At 50.8% G+C, this 21,914-nt stretch overlaps 1 protein-coding gene across 1 annotated transcript; it reads left to right on the top strand.

Annotated features, from left to right (window-relative positions):
* Positions 1–2,234: 2,234 nt before the first annotated feature.
* ADA (adenosine deaminase) lies at positions 2,235–21,822 on the top strand. The gene is made up of 11 exons (XM_062642243.1): positions 2,235–2,314; positions 9,560–9,621; positions 12,654–12,776; positions 12,931–13,074; positions 13,866–13,981; positions 15,428–15,552; positions 17,230–17,301; positions 17,576–17,677; positions 18,365–18,432; positions 18,890–19,019; positions 20,039–21,822. The coding sequence occupies exons 1-11, from the start codon at positions 2,279–2,281 to the stop codon at positions 20,138–20,140; spliced, it is 1,080 nt and encodes a 359-aa protein (XP_062498227.1). The 5' UTR covers positions 2,235–2,278; the 3' UTR covers positions 20,141–21,822.
* The last annotated feature ends 92 nt before the right edge of the window (positions 21,823–21,914 follow it).

The raw sequence follows: 21,914 nt of genomic DNA, 5'->3' as shown, positions 1-21,914 counted from the left end.
ACAAGTAAGACCTCAATTATGTGATGCAGTGGAATGTTCTTCAGGCAAAACAGATGTTTTTCAAGTGGCTGCTAAGGAAGCCTGTGGTGTGGAAGTGAAACAGTCCATGGGAGCCACAGCATGCCTTGCCCAGGGACACTTTCACACTCAGTTGGTAGTCTGCACACTCAAGCGTTTTATTTCTGCTCAGACCCTCTGTGTTTTACCTAAATTCAGCACTCTCAAAACTTTGGAAGCCTGGAACAATGTCGCCTCTCTGTGACTATGGAAATCACAAGTATTAATGAAGAAATTACCTGCTGCTTATTCCCGCTGGTTTCCCATATGCCGGGTGTAGTGCTGCTCCATGCCACGAGCTCCAGAAAGCCCGGAGTGGTGCTGGCACCGTGCTTGGCAGTTAAGGGTTACTTTCCCTTGCCAGTCACTATTTTGTAAGGAATAGCTTTGCCAGTTAGCTGTGGCTAATGGGCTTTCATCTCTCCAGTATGGATGCAGTCAGAGCACCTCTGAAGGGTGGTACTTATTAAAAGAGAACATGTTGATGAGCCTTCCTCCCTAGCCAAGCCCTGTGCTTTTCCCACGGGCTTCGCTTGCAGTGCACATACCCAAATGACCTCGGGATTTGAACTGAAAAACTGCAGTTTGCTCAATGCCTGCTTGGCTTTGGGGCAGGAATTCCATCACTGCTCTCATGGCAAAGCTGGGGAGGAGTGACAAAGTGGCATTTCCCTGCAGAGCAATGAGTCTGAAGCTTGTCCTGCCTTCACTGCACCAGGGTGCAGCCCTGCTTTCAGGGTTCATGTCACCTGGCTGGGGTGGCAGTGTGGCTGTGACAGCAGAGGAGTGCCCAGCACTCCGTGTCCCCAAGGGCAGGGCTCCAGCATAGCTAACCCCTGCTGCCAGTTTCCACAGCGTCCCTCTGGTGTAAACACAGCTGGGGAAGGAGAAGAGAAAACCTTATTTTCCAGCCATTTGTGGTAGTGTTCACGCCTACAGCCCTGAGCGCTTTCTGTGCTTACATGCCAGAGCGAGTAATAACAGTGTTTTATGTTGAACAGTGATTTTCACCTCTGATGCTCCCCACAGACCCCGCCTGTTGTCTGAGGGTGGCCTCAATCCGTGCAGGTGAGCTCCAGCCATGCAGAACTAAACTGTGGGTCTTGGCTTTGCTGTGATTTTGGAAGCATCACCTTCCTGCTCAGCGCCTCTGGGCAGCTCAGGTCTCATCTCAGCCAGGGCCGCGCAAGGACCCTGGGAATGCTCCTCACAGCTCACTGGTGAGTGGTTTCTTCAGCTAAATGGTTCTCCAGGACAGGAGTGGCTGGAAGTGCTGCTGTCTTCAGCATCAGGGAAGCCGTGCTCGGTGAGGGGAGCAGGGCTTTCCACCCCACTGTTGATGATGTGGGCTGCCATGTGCATCACCTATGGGAGGAGAAGGCAGGAGATGGAGGAGCATGGTCAGGTCACTAGGAATAAGACATTAAATGCTGTGAGGTTGCAGGAGCTAAAAGCGGGTGTAGCAAAAACCTTATGAGGAGCAGCTGAGGGAACTGGGGTGTTTAGTCTGGAGAAGAGAAGGCTCAGGGGACCTTATTGCTCTTTACAACTGCCTGACCTGAGAATGGAGAGGGGAGGCGCCTGGTCTCTTTCTGCAATTAACAAGTGACACAAGAGGAAATGGCCTCAAGCTGTGCCAGGAGAAGTTTAGACTGTATGTTAGGAGTAATTTCTTCACCAAGAGGAACAGGCTGTCCTGGTCAGTGGTGGAGCCACCATCCCTGGAAGTGTTCACAAACTGTGTAGACGAGGCCCTAATTGACATGGGTTAATGTGGCCTTGGCAGTGGTAATGGTTGGACTTGATGATCTTAAAAGTCTTCCAACCTGTTTGATTCTGATTCTATGGTTCTATTGAACGCAGCAAGTCTGAAAAGCCCTCGGACAAAAGGAGCGAGTCACCGAGCAGCAGCTCTGATCACTCCTAAGCTGAACGATTGAGCGCTCTTTAGGTTAAAACAAATATTGTTGCATCGGCTTGATCCCGCGGCCAGAGCCGCTGGCGGCGCCGGCCCTGCGAGCTGCGCTCCCTTCTCCTCCGGTGCTGCCGTCGGAGCGGCGGCTCCCCCCGGAGGAAACGGGAGCGGGCGGGAAGCGCGCGTTACCGGGGGTGCTGCGCGGGGGCCCGGCAGGGGGCGGGAGAGCGCGGCCGGGGGAGCGGGCGCGGAGCGGGGCGGGGCGGCGGCGGAGAGGAGCGGAGCGGCGGCGGTGGCAGCAGCAGCATGGAGCGGGGTGTGCGCGTCTTCGAGGACCCCAAGGTGAGGTGGCGGCCGGCCGCGAACGGCGGCGTGCGCTGGGGCTGAGGGGCTCTGCACCGGGGCTGAGAAGGGGAGCATGCTTCGGGAGTGAGAACCGGGACGTGCGCTAAGGTTGGGTGCTGTGCCCCGGAGCTGGGAGTCACGACGTACACCGGGACGGGGGCTGTGCACCGGGGGGCATGCATGTACCGGGGCTGAGCACCGAGACACGCTCCGGGGCTGAGCACCGAGATACGCGCCGGGGCTGAGCACCGAGACATGCACCGGGGCTGAGCACTGAGACATGCACCGGGGCTGAGAACCGAGACATGCACCGGGGCTGAGCACCGGGGCTGAGCACCGCGACATGCGCTGGCAATTAGAACCGGGACAAGTACCGGAGTTGAGGTGCTGTGCAGCGGAGCTGGGAGCAGGGACATGCATGTACCGAGGATGAGAACTGGGACAAGCACCGGTACTGGAGTGCTGTGCCCCGGGGTTGGGGGCCGGGTCATGCCCCCGGGCTTTGAACCGGGACGTGCCCCGGGGCCGAGCCGCCGCACGTGCAGCCGGGATAAGAGCCGGGCGGTGCCGTGGCAGCGCGGAGGAGCGGGGCCGTGCCCCGGGAGGCCCTGCCCGAGGAGTCACCCCGCGGTGCCGGCCCGCGGCTCCCCGCAGGAGCTGTCCCCCCAACCAGGGTCCCCCGGCCGGAGATGGGGTGGGCACGGCTGTGGGAGAGGCAAGCCCTGAGCACTGCAACCGTGCTCTGGGTCTGCTAAAACAGCCGTTTTCTCTCTTTATGTTTGGGGTTTGGGTTTGTGGGTTTGATTTGGGGGGTTTGTGGTGGTGGCTGTTTTCTCTTAAAACATTCAGTTCGGTTATTCTTCAGGGCCCCAAGATGTTTATCTTGGTGGCTGCTTGCAGAGGGCGCGCCAGTCACGCTCGTTCCGTGCGCTGTGTAAGTACATCTCGAGTAGGATCGCACAGTAACATGTTCATTAATCAGATTATAAAAGAGTTGAGAGGGAAGAAGATGAAACCGATTTGTTTGGCGGTAACCCTGTGTCTGATGGCAGAGCACTGCCTGTGCTGCCGGACAGCGCAGCTCTGGGTCGTGGCCTGAGTAAGCTGGTGTGTGGAGCAGGTTTGCTCCAGCTCAGACTGCCAGGCAGGCTGGGGATCATAGTGCGCCATGAGGGGCCAGGGCAGAGAAGATTGCCTCCAGAAACCCAAAAGGTTTTAATTTTGTTGCTGTTTGCATCCCCTCTTGCTCCCAAACCATTCATCTCTCAGTTTGAGCTCGCACCCAGAAGGCCCAGCGTAGCTGGAAAAGCTTGTGTGCGTGGGTCTGATTCAAGTTTCATTCCATCACTATGGGAGGTTTCCAGCTCAGGGAAAGTGACCCATGCAATAGGAGGCAAACTTTGATACCAACATCCTGTGCACATTGACATCTACTAATGATTAAACCCTTTCTAAAGCTACTTGGATTTTGGGAGATGATTCATCAGCTCCACTAAGAACAAAAGCTGTTGGTTCGCCCCAGTGATTTTAAACTTTTGGCTGAAAGAAGCAAGTTTTCTTTCACTTGTGCTTCTTCCTACTTTCCCACTATGTGGGAGAGCGGGATGCCAAAGAGAGAGACCTAGGAAAAGCGATGCAGGGTTTGACTGCTAAGATCAGGCTTCTGTTGTCTGGTTGCCGGCAATTGTGAGACTGGTTTTCCTGAGTCAGGCAGTCCCTTTCAGTCCTGTGAACCTGCTAAGTCAGGCTTGGGGGGAAAAAAATGGGTCTGAAGTCAGTAAATGAGCCCTATTCATTCCTCTGGACCCTCTGCCATTGGGAATGCTCAGTTTTGTGTTTTAGAGATGTTTCTGGTAACTGGAGCCGCTTCGAGCCCTGGCTGAATGTGGGGCTGGGGCTGCGTCCGTGTTTTTCGGGAACTCGCTGACTTCCAGTGACTGCAGCTGATGAACAGGGAGCTGCTGGGGCTGCTTTGAGCCCTGCTTACCGTAGGCCATGTGAGAGCAGAAAAGACTGCTGTTCCTTCAGTGCCAGCCATCGTGCTCTTCCCTCTCTGTTCCACAACCAGAGCAGAGTCTGTGTTCTTGCTCACTGCTGACTCCTCTCCCTGCAGCCCAGCTCTGGGGCTTCAGGACTCACGATGCTCTTCTCCTGTGTGCCTTGAGCCGTGCTGGGAGCAGGATGGTACCAGCCCGCACCCTCCCAGCAGCTGGTGTGGCTCTGCCACTGGATGCTTGTTTCTGAAATAAGCATCAGGCTATGTGGGGCAGGGGTTCCCACAAGCCCTCCCGGGGTACCCTGTGTATGTGACAGCGTGCCTGGGCCTGTCCCTATCCAAAGGGAGACAGTTACCTCTGACATGCCCATCATAGCTGGGAATGGGGAGAGATGGCCAAACTGGGTGTAGCTCTCTGTGTCCTGTTAGTGGTTGGGAGAGCACCTGGTGACCGAATGTGGATGGCACCAAAGGTGCCTGCTCTGCTATGCCTGGTGGCGTTTGGGTGGGCAGCCTGCTCTGCTCCCTGCTACCTCCCCTGCTCAAGACAGACCTGTGCCGAGCTGACAGGAACAGGTACTTGCCTTGGGTACAAAATCTAAACAACTTTAAAAGAGTCATAACTAAAGAAAGAGGATTCTTATACCTTACACAGTGGTGTGCATGCTCATCCCTTCAGTAATGTGTGGGTGTGTTCTCAGATAGCCATCCTGGAGCTGCTTGCCAAACGTGATGGCAGCAAGAGGCTGGCTTGGTGCTGCACGAAGTGCAAGGACTCTTTATTGCTCTGAAGTGTTGCCTCGTTCCAGCCACATGCAGGTGTGAGGTGTGCGATGATGGCTTGGGGAGGGACATGGCCCTACCACCTATGGGAGCCACCCCTGCAGGAGGGTGAGGCACAACCACCATCATCTATTAATGGTACCAGGAGCCTCGTATCGAGGTCAATGGAGGTTGAGTAGTTGGTGCCACGAGGGATTGTACTAAAGGTACATGGGAGCATCCTCCTCCCCCTAGGTCACCAAACCCATGTATCATGTGAATGCTTGTCTAGAAAGCACAGATATTTCTTGCAGTGAGGCAGTGTGTCATGTGGGTATCGCATTCTCCCACGTTTCACTTTTAAAGGCTCAAGCCTTAAAGCTTAGGGCAGATTCAGCTCCGAAACGCATCCGTGGATGTCATCAGGTTTAAGGATAATACTGTGGCTTTTCCACTTCACATCACTCTTGATCCGTGCTTGCCTCTTGCTTCTGAATGAGCGTTTGGAGTGAGTTTCTGGTGAGGATAATTGCTCCTAGCAGCATGCTTTCATAAACCCAGATTTGGGGAACACAGTTCATTCTTTTTGCAGTGATTTGCATTCGTCTTACCTCTCGTTGAATTTTGCTCTCTGTTAATGTTTTCCAGCCAGGTGTACCTAACAGTTGACAAATGACAGCTGTAATTACTCTGTTTTTCAGTTATTACAGAGATCAATAGAGTGAACTTTAAATTATCACCTTTTAATGTGCTCATAAATAATCCCGAGCAAAGTCACTGCTAAGGGTTTTAAAATGATGCAACTTTAGCAGCTGCCTGGATTATTTATTAACATCTGCTGGAAACCATCAAAATAAAAGGTGAGGCTGGTGTTAATTTGTCACGGTGTTAGGGCTTTGTTCATTGTGTATAGCTTCTGAAAGACCCTAAAACCACCTAATACAGACGTTCCCTTAGCTTGGATGGTACTTTTTATGCCGCATGGTAGGCAAACTGAGCAGTTACCAGCTCTGCCATGATCCGCTGAGCAAACCGTAGAGTAAGAGAGAAATTCTGATGGGTTGACTGTAGCTGCAAATACTCTGGTTAACTTTTCCCCCTTAATTTCACTATATTGAAAGGAATCAGAGTTGATCTTTGACCGGCATGTTCTCGTTTGCAGTCCCGCATTTTATGCTGGATTTTTTTTTTGCGAGGCTTATGAAGTCTCAAAGAAAACATTTGGATGTTTTCAGAAGACAGAAGTCAACCCAGAGCCCTTCAAACTTCTGCTTTTTTAAATCTGACCTGGGTTGCTGCTATCTGCCCTCGCGGCTCACGTGCTGTGGTTGAGCTAAAACTTCCTTTGCATAAAAATGGAAAGCGCTGGGTTTGCTGTGACGGCCTCGCTGGGGGCTCTCTGTGCTGAGGGCGCACAATTTGTGGCCAGTTACATCTTTTGACCTCATCCCTCAACTCAAGAGTTGTCCTTTCAACAGCTCTTCAGTGAAACTCGGCGATTCTATTGCATTGCAGTGTGGTGATTTGATGGTCGTTGAGCTCACAGTGCTGAGGAGGTGTGGAAGAAGGGCTGAAGGGTATCTGCAGTAAGATGGTCTTGAGGGTCCTCACTGTAGCTGCAGAAAGAGCAGAGCTCCTGCCCTAGGAAAGTGTTGGAGAGCTCTGCTTTCTCATTCCTCATCAGAGCAAACATTACTGCCTGCAGGTTTGCTGTCAGAAATGAAGGCACCACTGGTCCCAGGATGGTTGAAGGCTCCCCTCAGGTGCTGTGGTGCTGTTTGGGTCCTGGGCCAAGTGTTGAGTTCCCATTTAATCTATGTGTGCAGGGGTCTTCTCCCAATAAACCGGAGGGGTTTGGGTGGGAGACCATATACGCATGGACCTCCGTATGTGCCCAAGAGCAGAGCCCTGCAAGAGGCACTGGGCTCCTGCCTTTGCCTCATTTCTGCTTGCTGAGGCATTGTCGCCTGGAGCCGCAGCTCAGAGAAAACTCTTTCATCTTTATCTGGCCACTTCCCTTGGCTCAAAGCAAGGTCATGTCACCCACTTGTAGCTGGAAAAGTCTTGTGCCTTGTTTACCCAAAACAAACACGCAGGAAGAGAGCTGAAATGTAATCTGCAGCAAGCAGCCTCCCACTGACCAAAGCCTGCAGGGTTTGGGAGCGAGGCGCCCGGGGGAGCTGAGCTGCTGCGTTGTGCCTCTGCTGATTGCATCCTTATCTGTGTCCGGCTCTTGGTGGAGACCCTTGTAGGCAAACCTTTACTTCTCTTGAATGTCCTTTGGTAATCTCAATAGCATAAGTTCGTTCTCATCTGCAAACAAGCACTGATCTTGAGGAACCCCACAATTTGTTTGGATTAAGCAGTGTTGCGCAAGAGTTTCTTAGCACTTAGTGTAGGTCTTCAAGACACAAATAAATGCATAGCAGGGGATGAAAAGCTGTTCGTGGTGTTGGAGAGGAATCTTGCTGCTTTACAAGCATCTCGCCAGCAGTAGTGGCGGAAGGAGGTGCAGGGATGAAGGACACTGTTGGATTTGCTTTTGCATTGATGGAAGTGTCACACTGGGGTGTTCTGCAGGAAACACTTGAGAAATGCTTGGAGTGAGATGAGCTCTGTAGGTGTGGGTTGCTTGGTTTTTGTATCCAGCCCAAGCAAGTTTCAAGCCTGTAACTCCATCAGAGGGTCACAAGGGCTGTTGAAAACCTCAAGGAATGGAGCTTGCATGATTTGGAAATAGGAATCAGAGCTCAAGAGTGGAAAACGTGCCAGGCGTCCACATCTGGCGATGCAGATCATGTCCATAGACTGTTGTTTTACCTGCTGCTTCTCAGGACATTTAGTCCTCATAAGCAGGATTGTGTAACTCGAGCTGGGGGGAAAGATCAGGTTTTGCCCTTTAAAAAATCTTCATCCCTGTTGATTCAGATCAAGTCTTAAGGAGAAGTGACAGAGATATATTTTTACAACCTGCCAGCAGTGGTGTCTGTGGCAGTATTCATGACCCCTGAGCCAGCAGGATCAGCAGCTTGAGCTGTCCTGAGCCTGGCACCTGCACTTTGAATCCTGCTGGTGCACATTTCAATGGTAGTTTCATGTCCATCCCATGGAGGTGGCCTGAACCCAAGCCCTGTCCCACCCCAGCAACGGTGACCTGCAGCAGGAGTAGTCAATGCAAACGCTGGCCAAGAGTCAGGAGATGGGTGTTTCCAACTTCACAGCAAGCATCTGGGGCTGCGGGAGGAGGTGGAGATGGAGCAAGCTCATGAGCATCACTGCACACTGCAGAGATGGGCACTGCCAGCCCTGCAGCGGGAGCTGAGCCAGTGGTGTCGAGCTGGTGTCAACTGTTTGTGGATGCTTCAGAGGAGAGCAAAAAGATCTAGAGGCTGACATTATCCATTACCCTGCTTGTAAGGACTGCTTATTTTCCTTCCAGCTCCTCATTTGTTACTGCTTGATACATAACCTGACACTAGAGCGTTTGTGGGTTTAGTTAGTAATCCTGAGTGGTTTAGTTATCTGTGCAAATATCCAGCCCCATTCTGAATCCTCAGCATCCTGCAGCAGACACCTATACAGGAAAATGGGCACAATGTTATAGCTAACAAGAACTTTGTGTATTAAGTTGCTGCTCTGTTCTTTCAAAATAGGTATTTTGTAGGCTATTCCATTGCTTAAACTGAAAACAGGTCTGGAAATATGAAGATTGAGCTGAAGCGTTTTACAGCTAATATTTTCCTTCTCACTTGGACTTCCAAATTACTTTTGTCATGTTCCTCCCAGCTGCCTAATAAGAAAAGCTTGCTTTTGTTTTTTCTGGAGCTCTTCAAAATCCATTGTTTCAGCTATAATGGGGTTTCAGAGTGAAGAGATCTGTTACTGGCTTGTTTTTAGTGAGCCAAAATTGAAGTATTTTGAAACCAACTTCTTAGCTGGATGGGGCAACGCTTGTTCTTTTTACTTTTTGCAGCACCTTGTACCATGGTGACCACGTATGGGATTAGAAACCCTGTAATCTCTGATAATGCCAAGCAATTAACCATGTGTGAGAAGCTGGTTCTTGGAAGTGAAGGCAAAGGTTTTGCATTCTTATTCTGAACAATGAATTGGTGCTCGGGTGTCTGTGAATTCAAGGAGCTGCAAGCTGGAAAGCAAAGGTGTTTGGGTTTGCTTTTTTCTTAAGCCGTGCAACCTAAATAGGGATAGGGCTGGTCCTGAAAATGACTGGAAAAAGAATAAATCTTAAGGATCCATTAAGTGTGTGAGCTGCCGCAGCAATAAGAAGATATTTAGACAATACTTAGCTATTGGAAAATAAACTTTATAATGAATGTATATTTTAAATGGTTCTTTTGCTGCCTTGCCACGGCTTTGTCCCTGTATTGGCTGCATTTATACCCATTTGAGCACCAGCTGCTTATCTCTAAACTTTTGCTGCAGCACTAAGAGTACCTTACCGATTTCTCTTTCTCTTATTGCAGGTAGAGCTTCATGTCCACTTGGATGGAGCCATTAGACCAGAAACAATCCTGCACTTTGGCAGGTGAGTTGTAGGGGGAAGAAAGCTCTGGGAACTGCAGTTCAAAAGTATCATTCCTTCTGCTTGTCCAGTTCTCCAGCAGAAGAGGCAGGCTGGGGAAGCTCTCCCCCTTGTTGTGCAGGAGCAAACCTGGCTGGTGCTGGTCTCACCTTCGCACTTCGGGTCCTCTGGCTGCCTGGTGTGAGAGCTATGACCACATCTCAAAAGGCAGTGCTGTGGCAGAAGTGTGGTGGTCATTGGTCCTGTGAGCCGGGCAAGCTAAGAGGTGCCGCTGTGAGCAAAGTGCAGAAGATGTGTCATAAACTGAGCTGTCAGCCTTTGAAGTGTGCCCAGGAGGCAGCAGTCAGTGTATTCTTATTTCTCCTTTCACATCCCTAACTGCAAAAGCAAGTGTAATGAAAGCGGGCTGGGAGCATCTCCTTGGTGGTGGTGCTGGACCATAGTCTTGCGAGGAGAAACCAGCTTGGGTGTTCCTGCCCTCCCGACTGCTGTGTGCCTTTGAACCCCACACTGTCCGCCTGGTGCCAGCAGCCAAGGAGTTATGCTTGTGTGACCCAGGAAAGCACTTGGCAGTGACTTAAAAGGTTATTTCCTTGACAGAGCCCACGTGCATCTTCTTGCTTCAGCGTAGCTTGTGGGAGAAGCACCAGGGTAATGATTAACTGGTGCGAGGGCCTGGCTTCATGGTTGTAAGCAAAGTAAACATAAGGCTTCTTCCAGCTGTTCAAAAGGCTAAATGGAGACTAACAGATACCCTCAGGTGGAGAAAGTGGCAAGCTTAATGATTTCAGGAGACAGCTCTTGGCCAAAACTCTGGTACTTTGGGGAGGAATCAGTCCTGAGGAGGATAGGAAGTGGTTCTGGCATCCCATGAGCCCAGCAGACTCCAATCCTGGAAGGGAATACTCTTTATAAAGTAGCTCTTTCTGCAGGGAGCTGCCATACATTTTGCAGTGTAGTCAGAGTAGGCAGGTTAGATCAGAGATGTACATCTTGTTGGTTGCAGGAGCTTGGCACAATGAGCTGAGTCAGGGTTCCCCATGTCTCTGGTGGGGTGCAATGGAAAGAGTTGGTGCTGGCTCCCTGGGGCTCTGCTGGGTCCTCTCAGCAAAGGAGAAATGCTGGTGTAGTCCCCAGGCGGGTTGTAGGAGCCCAGGAGGCAGAAGCCATCTGAGGATCCTGTGCTTCTCCCCTGCTTAGGGCAGAAACCTTCATTGCCTGAGTGTGTGCTGAGTCCCCTCTTATTTTTAAACAGCCCTTGGCATCCCCTGGCGCTGCCAGCCCTCGGAGCAAGGCTGTGCTATTCATGGGCTCCAGAGCCAGTGCTCACACAGATCTGAAAGCCGTGGGGCAGTGCAGGACTCTAGGGCACTGCCTCAGTAACCTCATCCTGGGCGCAGGAAGCTGCTTGTGGTCTATTTTTAAAGGTAAAGAGCTGGAAATATATTTGCCAGCTGGTGGCTGACCACGGAGCTGCTGGGATGCACAAGTCCTGAGGGGCAGTGGCTGAACTCAGATGGCTTTAGAAACTTTGGCTCCAATTCTGTTAGGTCTGGGTCAGGCTTTGCATCCCCCCTGCCCAGCCAAGGGGTTTAGAGCTGTGCCAGACCCCTCCTCGCACTGGGTGTCCCCAGGAGAGGTGCTCTCTCTGCAGTGGGACAGTGTGCATGGTGCTGCCCTGGCTGGAGGTAGCTCTGGGCAGGACACTGAGGTTCCAGTGGGCAAGAGCACGTTCCCTTGGGGCAGCTTTGCTGTAGGAAGGCTTCCAGCTACCTGGAAGGTTGGATGGGGCAGCAGCAGTTTCCAAAGCCTGACTCCACTGTCTGTACACTGTGGGTCATCCCAAAGCACTGTCAGTACAGGCTTTGTGGAGGCAATCCTTTGGGGAACACATGGAAGAGGTCAAGGAAATGGCTTTGCTGTAGGAAACTTTCCCTGGGCAGATGGAGGAAGATGTGGGTTGGAGCAGATGTGTTGGTACTGTGGAAACAGCAATATGGGGAGGAAAACTTAGCAGTGATGAACATCCCCTGCTGAGTGCCAGCAGGTTAAACTGTGCAGGTTGCATGTGAAGGCTGAGCATGGGGCTGGTTTCCTTTCTACTCAAGCAGGGAATGAGCCATGTTTACTAAGCCCAGTGCCCTTGGGCTGCTTCCCTGCAAGCTGATCATCGGGATGGTTGCTGCATCAGGACACTAAAGCTGTCAGTGTGTCTTTATTAGCAAAGACACATCAGTTTGCTGTAATTCAGCATGGCAAGAAAGAGGATTAAAAACAAATGTCTAGTTATTACAACCAATTTAGGTTGTTGTGTGCAGGGTAACAGGATGCAGGTGGCAAAGCCTGCCCAGGAAGCGTGAGGCATCCTTGGCTGGCTGCCACCCCACCAGGGACACTTCCACCCAACCAGGACTCCAGGTGCTCCAGGGAAAGATGGCTTCTTCCCTCTTGGAAGTGTTTAGGTGGCTTTACCATCACCATCCTTTTGGTGAGAGCAGTTGTTGGCACTGCCATTTGCTCCTCTGTTGGAGGTAGACCCATCAGAGACGATGCCACCATGATACTGGGATTGGGAACCGGCTCACTTGCATTAAACCCATGCACGATCCTGGGCCTGGGAGCATCTCCATGACTTTTCAAGCCTTTGAGTCTGCATAAGTGGAAATTAACTTTTCTAAAGAATCTTGGTAATTCTGCTGCTGGGACTGGGAGATGCCAAGAAATAAATAATCCAGAGCCCCTTTAGATGAACTTCTCCTTAAGCTTAAAATGTGCTCTGGCTGTGTTCCTGCCAGCTCAGTCTGCGCTTGTAATCCGATTTGTTTGTGCTTTGCCTGTGTTTTGGATTGCCGTCCTCCCCGCTGAGGTTCAGGGCTGTATCTGCAGGGAGATCTTGGAAGGACAGCATGTGCTGTATCTTTTCGGTGAAGAAGTGGAGGTTAAAGCTGCCAGCTCGGGATGCGATTGCTGAATGGAATAGACTGATTGAAAATATGATAGGCTTCCCCATCAGTAACAGGTGGCTTCATTTCCAGGAAAAGAGGGGTTCCTCTCCCTGGCAGCACTGTTGATGACCTCCTGAAGCATGTCAGCTACAAAACACCACTGACGCTTACCCAGTTCCTAGAGAAGTTTAATCACTACATGCCTGCCATTGCGTAAGTACTCTGCTTTTTTGCTTCTTCGCCTTCATCCCATGGCAGGACCCGTTGGCTGACATTGCTCAGCCTTGGAGGTCACCTCCAAGCATCCCCAGTGTGTCCCGAGGGTGGTGACGGGCCCCAGTGATGGGTGCCATTGCTGTCCCTGCAGGGGTGACCGTGAGGCAGTGAGGAGGATCGCCTATGAGCTCGTGGAGACGAAAGCAAAGGAAGGCGTCATCTATGTGGAGGTCCGGTACAGCCCTCACCTCCTGGCCAACTGCAGCGTGGATCCCATCCCCTGGGGCCAGACCGAGTGAGTGATCCCACTAAGCATGGAGAAGGCATGGCCCATGGTGGCCAGCCAGAGTCTGGTGTAACCAAACCTTGTCTCTCCTCCTATGCCGGCATGTTTCCACCTCCCTTTCCCATCGATAGGATTTTTCATCTTGCAGTATCTCTATGTGCTGCCATGATTTAATGTCTCTTGCTTAGTGCACCAAATACTGCAGGTGCAGAGCAGCTGTGCTTAAGCTTCTGGCTGAAGCTGTTCTCTCTATGGGGGAAAGCAGCGCTCAGATATGGATTGCCTGCCTGCAGAATGTGAAATTGAGCTGGTAGAGATGATGGATATATTGGAGGGGGCTGGTGATCTGATCCCTTCTTTGCATGTCATCTTCTCTGTGATATGTGCCTCTGATTAAATTGCTGCTGGGCTTTGTGGCCCTTGCAAATGTTCTGTAATGGGGACTGATACCCTGTGCTTGCCTCTGCCCAGCTGCAGGCCCTTGTGTACCCTAATAGGATGCTTTGGCAGAGTGGGTTCCTCTGTTTGGGCAGGATTGGCATCTGGTTCCCTGAGGCTTTTCTAAATCTTTCTATCATCTTTGCCTGACGTGGTAGATCTGGGCATGGCATGCATGTAAAAGGTGCTGTTCAGCTCTGGGCAGTCTCATTGGGCTCCTCTGGACGCTAAGGTGAGTGGGACCCCAGGCAGGCTGGGTTTTGCATGGGGTGTCCCATAGGGATGCTGGACTGGACCTGTGGCTCCTGCCTGCCTCCCTGGTGTGTATGTGGCCTCACGCTGATGGCTTTTCTTCTCCGCAGGGGAGACCTCACTCCAGATGAAGTTGTTAACCTCGTAAATCAGGGGCTCCAGGATGGAGAAAGGGATTTCCGCATCAAAGCCAGGTCTATTCTATGCTGCATGCGCCATATGCCAAGTAATGTATTGCAGCTCCCCTGCTGCTCTGCTCCCCTTCCCTGATGCGTGGCGGGGGGTGACGTCCCCTGGGTTCAGGTCCCCACAGAAATGCAGGGAAAGCCCCAGTCCTGTGGCCCTGAGTCCAGGGTGGGACCAGACAGTGCTGAGGAGTAGTTTTTGTCTTGGTGGAGGTCCTCTGCTCCCTTCACTATGGGGAATGCTGGATGTGAGAGTGGGGGTCTCTGGGTACAACCAGTATCTGAAAGATGGGCTCTTCTTTCCTCTCCTGGGGAAGGTGTGATTTCTGCCCATGCCTTGCTCCCTGCCCAAAGGCTGCAGCAATCCTTGGGCCAGTTGAAGCCATTGCCACAGTGAGTGGTTGCATCAAGCTCTTACCCAGAGCAAGTGATGTGCTCAATACAAGTCTTTGGTGCCTCATTCAGGATGTGCTGCACAGTGAGAAGCCACCTGTAATTTATGAACTGCTGAGAGAATGGCAGAGATGCCAGCAAGGACTAGCTCATATTAAACTTGTTAATAGAATAATGGCTCTAACCCAGTGAGTTGGAAACTGATGAAAAATGAAGATGAAATTGCACATGTTTTCTTATGTGTTGGTATGATTTTGGGATTATAGGTACACAGCAGGTGCCCATTAATAATTAACACTGCTCTTTATCTGTTTCTTGGCCTTTTTGCAGAGGGTAGATAAGTGCTATATGAGCTGGTAAATGCATGTCCTTTCTCAGAGGTTATCTATCCTGATCAGAGATAGCTCTGAAAGTAGCTGGCCACGTGTTACTCTTTGTCACTGATGCCATAAGGTAAACCTCTGTGAGCGTTAAAAGTCAGTCTTACAGGATGCTGACCAGCTCTTTCCCACCAGGAGTAGTATCCATCCTCTTGTCTGGGGCAGTTGAGGATGCTCTGCATCAGGACAGGGCTGACTCTTACAGGGACTCCAGAGATCCCTCCCAGCCTGAACTCCTCAGTGACACAACACATCCAAAAGGCTGGTTCTTCCTTTGCCCAGCCTGGGGTGGCATGAAAGCTTGGGAGCGAGTTGAAGGATTTCTTCCATGCACCATGTTATAGCACCTGGGCTGTGCAGTTCAGCTTGGGCTTGCAGCAGTCACCACCAGGGTTGGAGGTTGTTTCTATTTTAACTTTTCGCCTGCTCAAAGTGAGCAGCAAACCATTATGAGAACAGTTTTAGAGCTGGGAGCAGTTTTATGTCTAGTAAATGATTTTTATTTCCCTTTCACTGGCAATGGACTGAGTTGGCAGCTTTTATTTGACTGAAGATGACAGAACTTTCTAAGAGTTTTTAGCATTCTTTATGAGCACCAACAAGAAAATAGCTCTCCTACCCTTATAGCTATAGGTCTAAGATCTGTTGAGGAGAATGCTGGAGGTGTGACCCTGACGAATGCTTTCTGCTGAACCCTGGTGCTGTCTCTTCCAGGCTGGTCTCCAGAGGTGGTGGAGCTCTGCAAGAAGTATCAAAACAACTCTGTGGTGGCCATTGACCTGGCTGGAGATGAGTCTCTGAAAGTGGAGGATTCCTCTGAGCATAAGAAGGCTTATGAGGTTTGTTGAATAAGCTGCTGAAAAGAAATTGTATGAAAAACTAGCTATTGAGGGAATGAATGCGTGTGAGGGGGGACACTGCGTTATTGCAACTGCACACAGCTGGGACAGCTTAAAACTTCATTGCAGCTATTGAAAACATTCTATTAAATAGCAGAAGTATTTGTTTGCATTTCCTGAATGATTAATGACAGGCATCATTGCTTAAACGTGGCCTTAGGGCTGGAGATAGGCATGCTGGGGTCTGCTCCTGGGGCCACAGCCAAGGCTGGAAGAGACTGGCCTTTCCAGTCTGGCAGAAATCACCCAAAGCAGAGAAGCTGCGTGTTTGAAGTGCTTTTATCTGGTGATCTCAAATGCAAGTGCTGGAATGGCTTCAGGAGCCTGGTCTGAGACTCTCACTGGACCTCAGTGCTTTGCAGTGGCTGGAAGGGAAAGCTTCCTGCCTTGCTTCTTTTGCCAGTGGGATTTTGGGGTTGTTGGACCCCTGCATCAGTGGAAGAGGAGGTTGTGCACCGTTGCTGCCAAAAAGGCAGTTTGCAAGCAGCACTCAGGTCTGAAATGACACAGGGCTTTCTTGGGGAAGCATAGAGCCAAGGATTCTAGGACCACCATGTACAAGGAAATAGAGATCCTTGGAGAAGAAGCCAACGGAAGCACTGTGTCCTTGGACAAATGGGTTGAAAAAGGGATTAAAGCACTCCAGGGAGGATATGATGGATGGATGTTAGAGCTCTCTCCTAAGTGGAGGAGCTTAGGCTTCGGCAGACAGGAGGGTTAGTGGGAAGGGTACCGAAGCATGTGCTCTTCCTGACCCCTCTGCTTGTATCCTTGGCTCCTATTGGAATAGTTAGGGATCTCCTGGGAGTGCAGGGGTGAGAGTTTCTGGTTTTCCTTCATCTTGTGTAGAAACAAGTGGAAGATCTCTGGGCTGGTGCGAGTCTGTCTCTCTTCTCGGTCTGGTACTTCAGCCAGAGGGACTTCCTCATTTAAAAGTGTCAAAAATTAGCTTTTTGGGGAAAATCAACACTCTCTTAAATGCAGAGAGCACAGAGCGCCTTTCAGGTCATTGTACATGGAGCTCTTCTGTAGATGCCCCAGGCAGAGTCTGGCCTGTCCTTCACTGAACCTAGGTGTCTGCTGCAAGATGGAGCTTGCAGCCTCCCCTCCTGGCTGGGCTGCCTCTATCCCCAGCCCCTTGCAAGAGGGAGGTGCTGGTGTCTGAGCATCCCTTCATCCCTGCCATGGGGGCTTTTCAGTTCTCACACTTGGCTGCAGCCAGCCAGAGAGGTGGAAGTTCCAAAGACAGGAACTGCTGTGAGGTTCATGCAGAAGGGCAAGTGGGTGGAGGAAGGAGAGCTTCGAGCTTGCTGCTGTCTGGAGAGGAGGCAGTGGTGAGCTCATCTGGTAATAAAAGACCCTAAGGGCTCTGGCTGGCCTCCAGGGGAAGGTAACCAGGCTTTCTAAGTTTCACTGTGTGTGGTATTGCTGAGCTCTTCTCTCGCAGCCTGTGCTATAGCAGAGCATGTGCGCTTCTCAGGGCACAGGGCTTGTGATGTGGGGGCTCTTTGCACAGACCCCTATTGCTTGCTATGCCCTGTGAGCAGTGCCAGCCCAGGGGCTTGCTGACCTTGCTGCAGGTGATGGGACAGGAGCGTGTCCTCCTTTGCTTTGCAGGAAGCTGAAAGATGTGGGATTCACCGTACTGTCCACGCTGGGGAGGCCGGCCCACCTGCCATGATCAAAGAGGTACAAGGAGCTGCTGGTATGGGGCAGAGAAGGGCAGAGGTGGGAAATGCCCTGGCATCCGAAGCACTGGGGATAGAGGAGCCCAGCTCCCCTCCATATTCATAGCAGAGCAAACTTCAGGGACAGGCAGAGATCTGGCCCCGACAGCTCGGAGCAGAACCTCCTGATGCTGGCTCAGTGGTACGGGCTGTACCTGTGGTGGGCAGGGATCTCCAGGCAGGGAGGAGCAGAGCTGGTGCTCGGAGGCTGTGCGTGCTTTTCCTGTGCTCCCCAGGCAGTTTATCTCCTGAAGGCTGAGCGCATTGGCCATGGCTACCGTGTCCTGGATGATCCTGAGCTCTACAAGGAGCTCTTGAGAGCAAAGATGCATTTTGAGGTAAGGATGTCTGTTGGGAATGTGGGCTACAGCCAGGGACACGACCTGACACCCGAGTGCTGACCACGTGTATGGTGACATTGCCATTGAATCCAGATGTCCAAAGCTCCTCAGCAAAAATGGTGGGGACGGCTGGCTGGGATCTTTGCACTGGTGCCCCAGCAGCCTGCAGGAGGCACGTAGCAGGGAGAAATGGATCCTGGTCTGGCTGAGGTTATGTTTTGGAGGGTTTGTTCACTAATTTATGTATCTCGAGCCTGCAGGCTCCTCCTCCCACAAATCAGGCTGCTGTTACTGGAGTCTGTCTGGTTGGAGGGTGGAAGTTCCTGGGAGTTACTGTGAATGGACAGATTTCCTTGGCTTTTCTCCAGAATGGGTGTATCCAGCTAATATATGGAATATATCTCTATACTTGTCTGCGGTTTCTTTGTGGTTGGCACACAGCTGATGGCTGACTGGTCATGGGAAATACCCCACCAGCTTCTGTGCTGTCCCACGGGCTGTGGGCTCTTTGCATCCATGTCCTGGGATGTGCACCGGTCCATTGGAGTAGTGCTGAGGGGTAGCTATGAACAAAGCTCTAAACCTGTATCTGGCTTTACCAGCATGCATAGCTATCTGCGTACACAGGTGGGGTTCAGATCTGCGTGGCTGATTCTAGTTTTCATGTTTAACTCCCCCAAACAGGTCTGTCCTTGGTCCAGTTATCTCACTGGTGCATGTCTTCCGGACTTTGGGAAACACCCAGTAGCACAGTAAGACTTCTCAATTATGTGCAATCTTAAATAACCAGGACTGGGGTTGGTTATAGCTGTTTTATTGCTTTACAAAGGTAACACACATCTAACTGCATCCTTTGGCATAGAGGGATCTGGTGCAGTTGGAGGGGATGTGGGGCTCTGTCTTGTCCCTCCTGCCCCTGCTCAGAGCTGTGGGGCACGAGATGCTGCATGCTGGCCACTAGCCCTGGTTGGTGGGTGAGGGCTGAGGTTGCTGAACCTTTAGGTAAGAGATGCCCTGCTCCTTGCTACACCAGAGAAGCAGGTTAGTTCAAGAGGGGTGGTGAGACCAGGCAAGCCCTGTGTTTGTGTCCAGCAGTGCAAGCTACAGGGAGAGCCGTGAGGTCTCTGTTACTGCATTTTACCCTGAGAAATGCATGGGCAGTGCTGTGTCCAGTGTTTTACCCACCGGTTCAACTCATTTTCATTGCAGGTTTAGGAAGGATCGTGCTAATTATTCCATAAACACGGATGACCCCCTCATATTTAACTCCAATATTTACAAGGATTACAGCATAGTGAAGGACTACATGGGCTTCACTGAAGAGGAGTTCAAGAGAGTGGTACGTCAGCCTTGGCTGGATGCTCTGCTGATGTCCCAGTGCAGCCCAGCACCACCCACTGTGTTTCCTTATATGATAAGGGGTTAAGCTTTGGGCTTCATGGGGAACAGGTCACAGTGGAAATTGTCCACTGATGTCCTCACAGCAGGTCTCTTCAGTAAGGAAGGAAGGTGCCTGTTGCTTTTTTTTTCCTCTGGATTTTGAATTGCAGGTAGCTTATTTCAAGGCCTGGCTCTGAAATTAGAGAGATTCAGCAGGTATGGAAGTGTTTGCAGTTTTTGTATGCGTTAACATACAAAACTGAGCTAGAAACACATTCTTGATTACATCCTCGGTTTTCTATTCACCCAAAACAGAAAGACCTGGTTACCAAGTGAACCTTTCCCGGTTTGCATTCAGAGTCGTGCTCAGCACTTCCACCTGCATGACTCCCAAGATACTTTATCAGATTGGGAAGTGCAGGATGCGCTTTACAAGAGAGCATCAGTCCTGCTTTCAGCTCTGGCTGGAGAAACGAGTCCCTTTCTCCTACAGACATCACTCTCTGGGTCTGGAAGGAGGAACCAGGACAGCTCTGGGATGCTGGATCCACAGCTGTTCTGCTGCTGGTGTCTTCCTGCTCTTGCAAAAGCCAGGTTATCCCTGCACAGGTCAGATGAGCAGGTTAAATTGCACAGCCAGGCTGTGTCCCAGGGGCAGCACATCAGCCACCAGCAGAGGCTCTTGTCCAAATGGGAGCTGGGAGTGTAGGAGAAGGTCTAAAGTACATATCCTAAACACTCCCAAGTATTTAAAGGCCTTTGCTTTGCACCTGCCTTGTTCCTCTGGGATTTGCTGCAAGTGATGGGCCAGAGCAGTTGCCTTGTAAAATGAGGCTGTGGAAACGAATCTTGGAGTGGAAACTTTACACTCTCCTTCACCTGTTGGTGCTCAGAGCCAGATGTTGGGGTGTGCACAACCATGTGTTCATATCTGATGTATCTTAACGTCTCCCTTATGTTGCCCCTCTGCCTCCCCAGAACATCAACGCAGCTCAGTCCAGCTTCTTACCTGAGAAGGAGAAGCAGGAGCTGCTCAACAAGCTGTACGAAGCCTATGGGATGGTCCCCAATGCATCGTGACCCATCCCCGCGAGCCAGCATGGAGCGGTGGCCCTTCCTCATGCGTGCTTGACTCTCCTCAGTGCTAGTGGGAGCACCTGGAGAAGGTGCCCAGGGTTGGTCTCTATTCCTGGCAGCCCTGTGTTAACCCCTACAGTGATAACCAGAATGAGATTATCACATACACCTACCTATACCCCCATAAACCCTCTCCCCAGTGGATATCCAGTTTCCTATCTTGCTGGTGGGCAAGCAGACTGAAACTGCCTCCTGGCCTGACACCCTTCCTCATCTGCCAGTGTTTCTCTACTGCAAATGCAAACAGAAGAATGTCCCATGCTTTTTTTTCCTCCTCTCCCTCTGCTCTATCTGTCCTGCCCCACTGACCTGCCTACCCTTGTCTGCAGTGCAGAAATAACCACCTTTAACTGTGCCTGTGACCTAAGTTAAGCTTCACCTTTCCAGGAAAAAGCTGTGTTAGAGCTGACAGGGAGTGTGCAGGCACTTCAGAAACAGAGGTTTTATTCCCATCCGTGTGGGCAGGAGGGTTTGGCCACAGCTATATTTACCCAGGGTTAGTCTTGTACTAACAAGACTGGAACAGGAACAGGCTGGGCGCTGGTGCTGCTGCCCATGCACGGGTCTGAAGGGCATTAAAAAACCCCACAGGGTTTTGGCATCTTTCTTGGTAAAGGACTCGTGTCTCATGCCTTCCGTTGTCACTGCTGTACAAGCACACACCTTGGGCTGTGTGCTCACAGCTGGCCATGACCATGGGCTCACATGCATAGGAAGTTGGAACAGATTTTTAGCATTTTGGGCCAAAATCTGCCTTCTGGGATTTTTCCCAGTTTTGTACTCATCCTGGAGGATTCCTATGAACTGCAGTTTGCTCTTCCTTGATCTTTGTTTAGGACTTGGGAAAGCCATGATTGATTGATTGCTTGATTGCTTGTTTTAACCACTCTGCCCTCTTCCCGACTTGACAATCTTTAGGCACTATTAAAACTGAGTAAGTAAATTAATAAGCTAGGGCCCATTGTTACGTGTTGACTTGGGTCCCACCTGAAACGCTTCTCTCATTCAACCACAACACTGGCTAGAAGTCAGTTCTTCTGTTTGGTGGAGAATTTATACAGAGACGTTCACCAAAATTCCGAAGTTATTTTGGTGCATTACAGTGCTTTTACTTACCATGCAATAGAGCTGTGCACCCAGAGAAGAGACCATCCTTTTCTTACATGAGCGTGTGGTGTGCTTTAGCATCCCAGGTATCTGCCAAGATGCTTACTCCAAAGTTACTGTACCAAAAAGTTGCCTTTGACAAGGGGCCGTGGTCACCATTACCATGGACAGTGTGTGAGACTGGTCCAGTCTCAGCCAGCAGCGACCACGTCCTGGGAGTATTTCCCATCTTTCTGGGCTTCTGTATTTGTCCTCCGAGTAAAATGCTCATCTCTGAAAGTACATGGTGCATATATATACACATATATAGTAGACAGATGGATATGAGAGTGAATTTCTTACTTTTATAAAGCAAATGATAAAGCATCACTTTTAAGGGTATGATTGCAGTAAGAACCAAGCTTTTTAGGTAATTTTTCTCCAAAAATTGTTTCTGAAGATGAGTTGCTTGTGTGGATGCTGGACAGTTGGTTGTTAATCCTGCTTAATAAAATAACAGATTTATATTAAAAGATAAACTCTCTTGCCTTTCTGTTCAAGGGTGGCTGTTAGGAGCTGTGGTCCACAGCATGAGCCAGCTTACCCCTGCTAGAACATGAGAATCAATCGG

This window comes from Pezoporus occidentalis, unplaced genomic scaffold (genome assembly GCF_034315485.1).
Source record: "Pezoporus occidentalis ecotype Australia unplaced genomic scaffold, CSIRO_AGI_Poc_V1 ctg70, whole genome shotgun sequence".
In the NCBI taxonomy this organism is placed as follows: domain Eukaryota; kingdom Metazoa; phylum Chordata; class Aves; order Psittaciformes; family Psittacidae; genus Pezoporus; species Pezoporus occidentalis.
The sequence above is the reverse complement of the archived record's forward strand: the minus strand, read 5'-3'. Positions and strand labels throughout refer to the sequence as shown.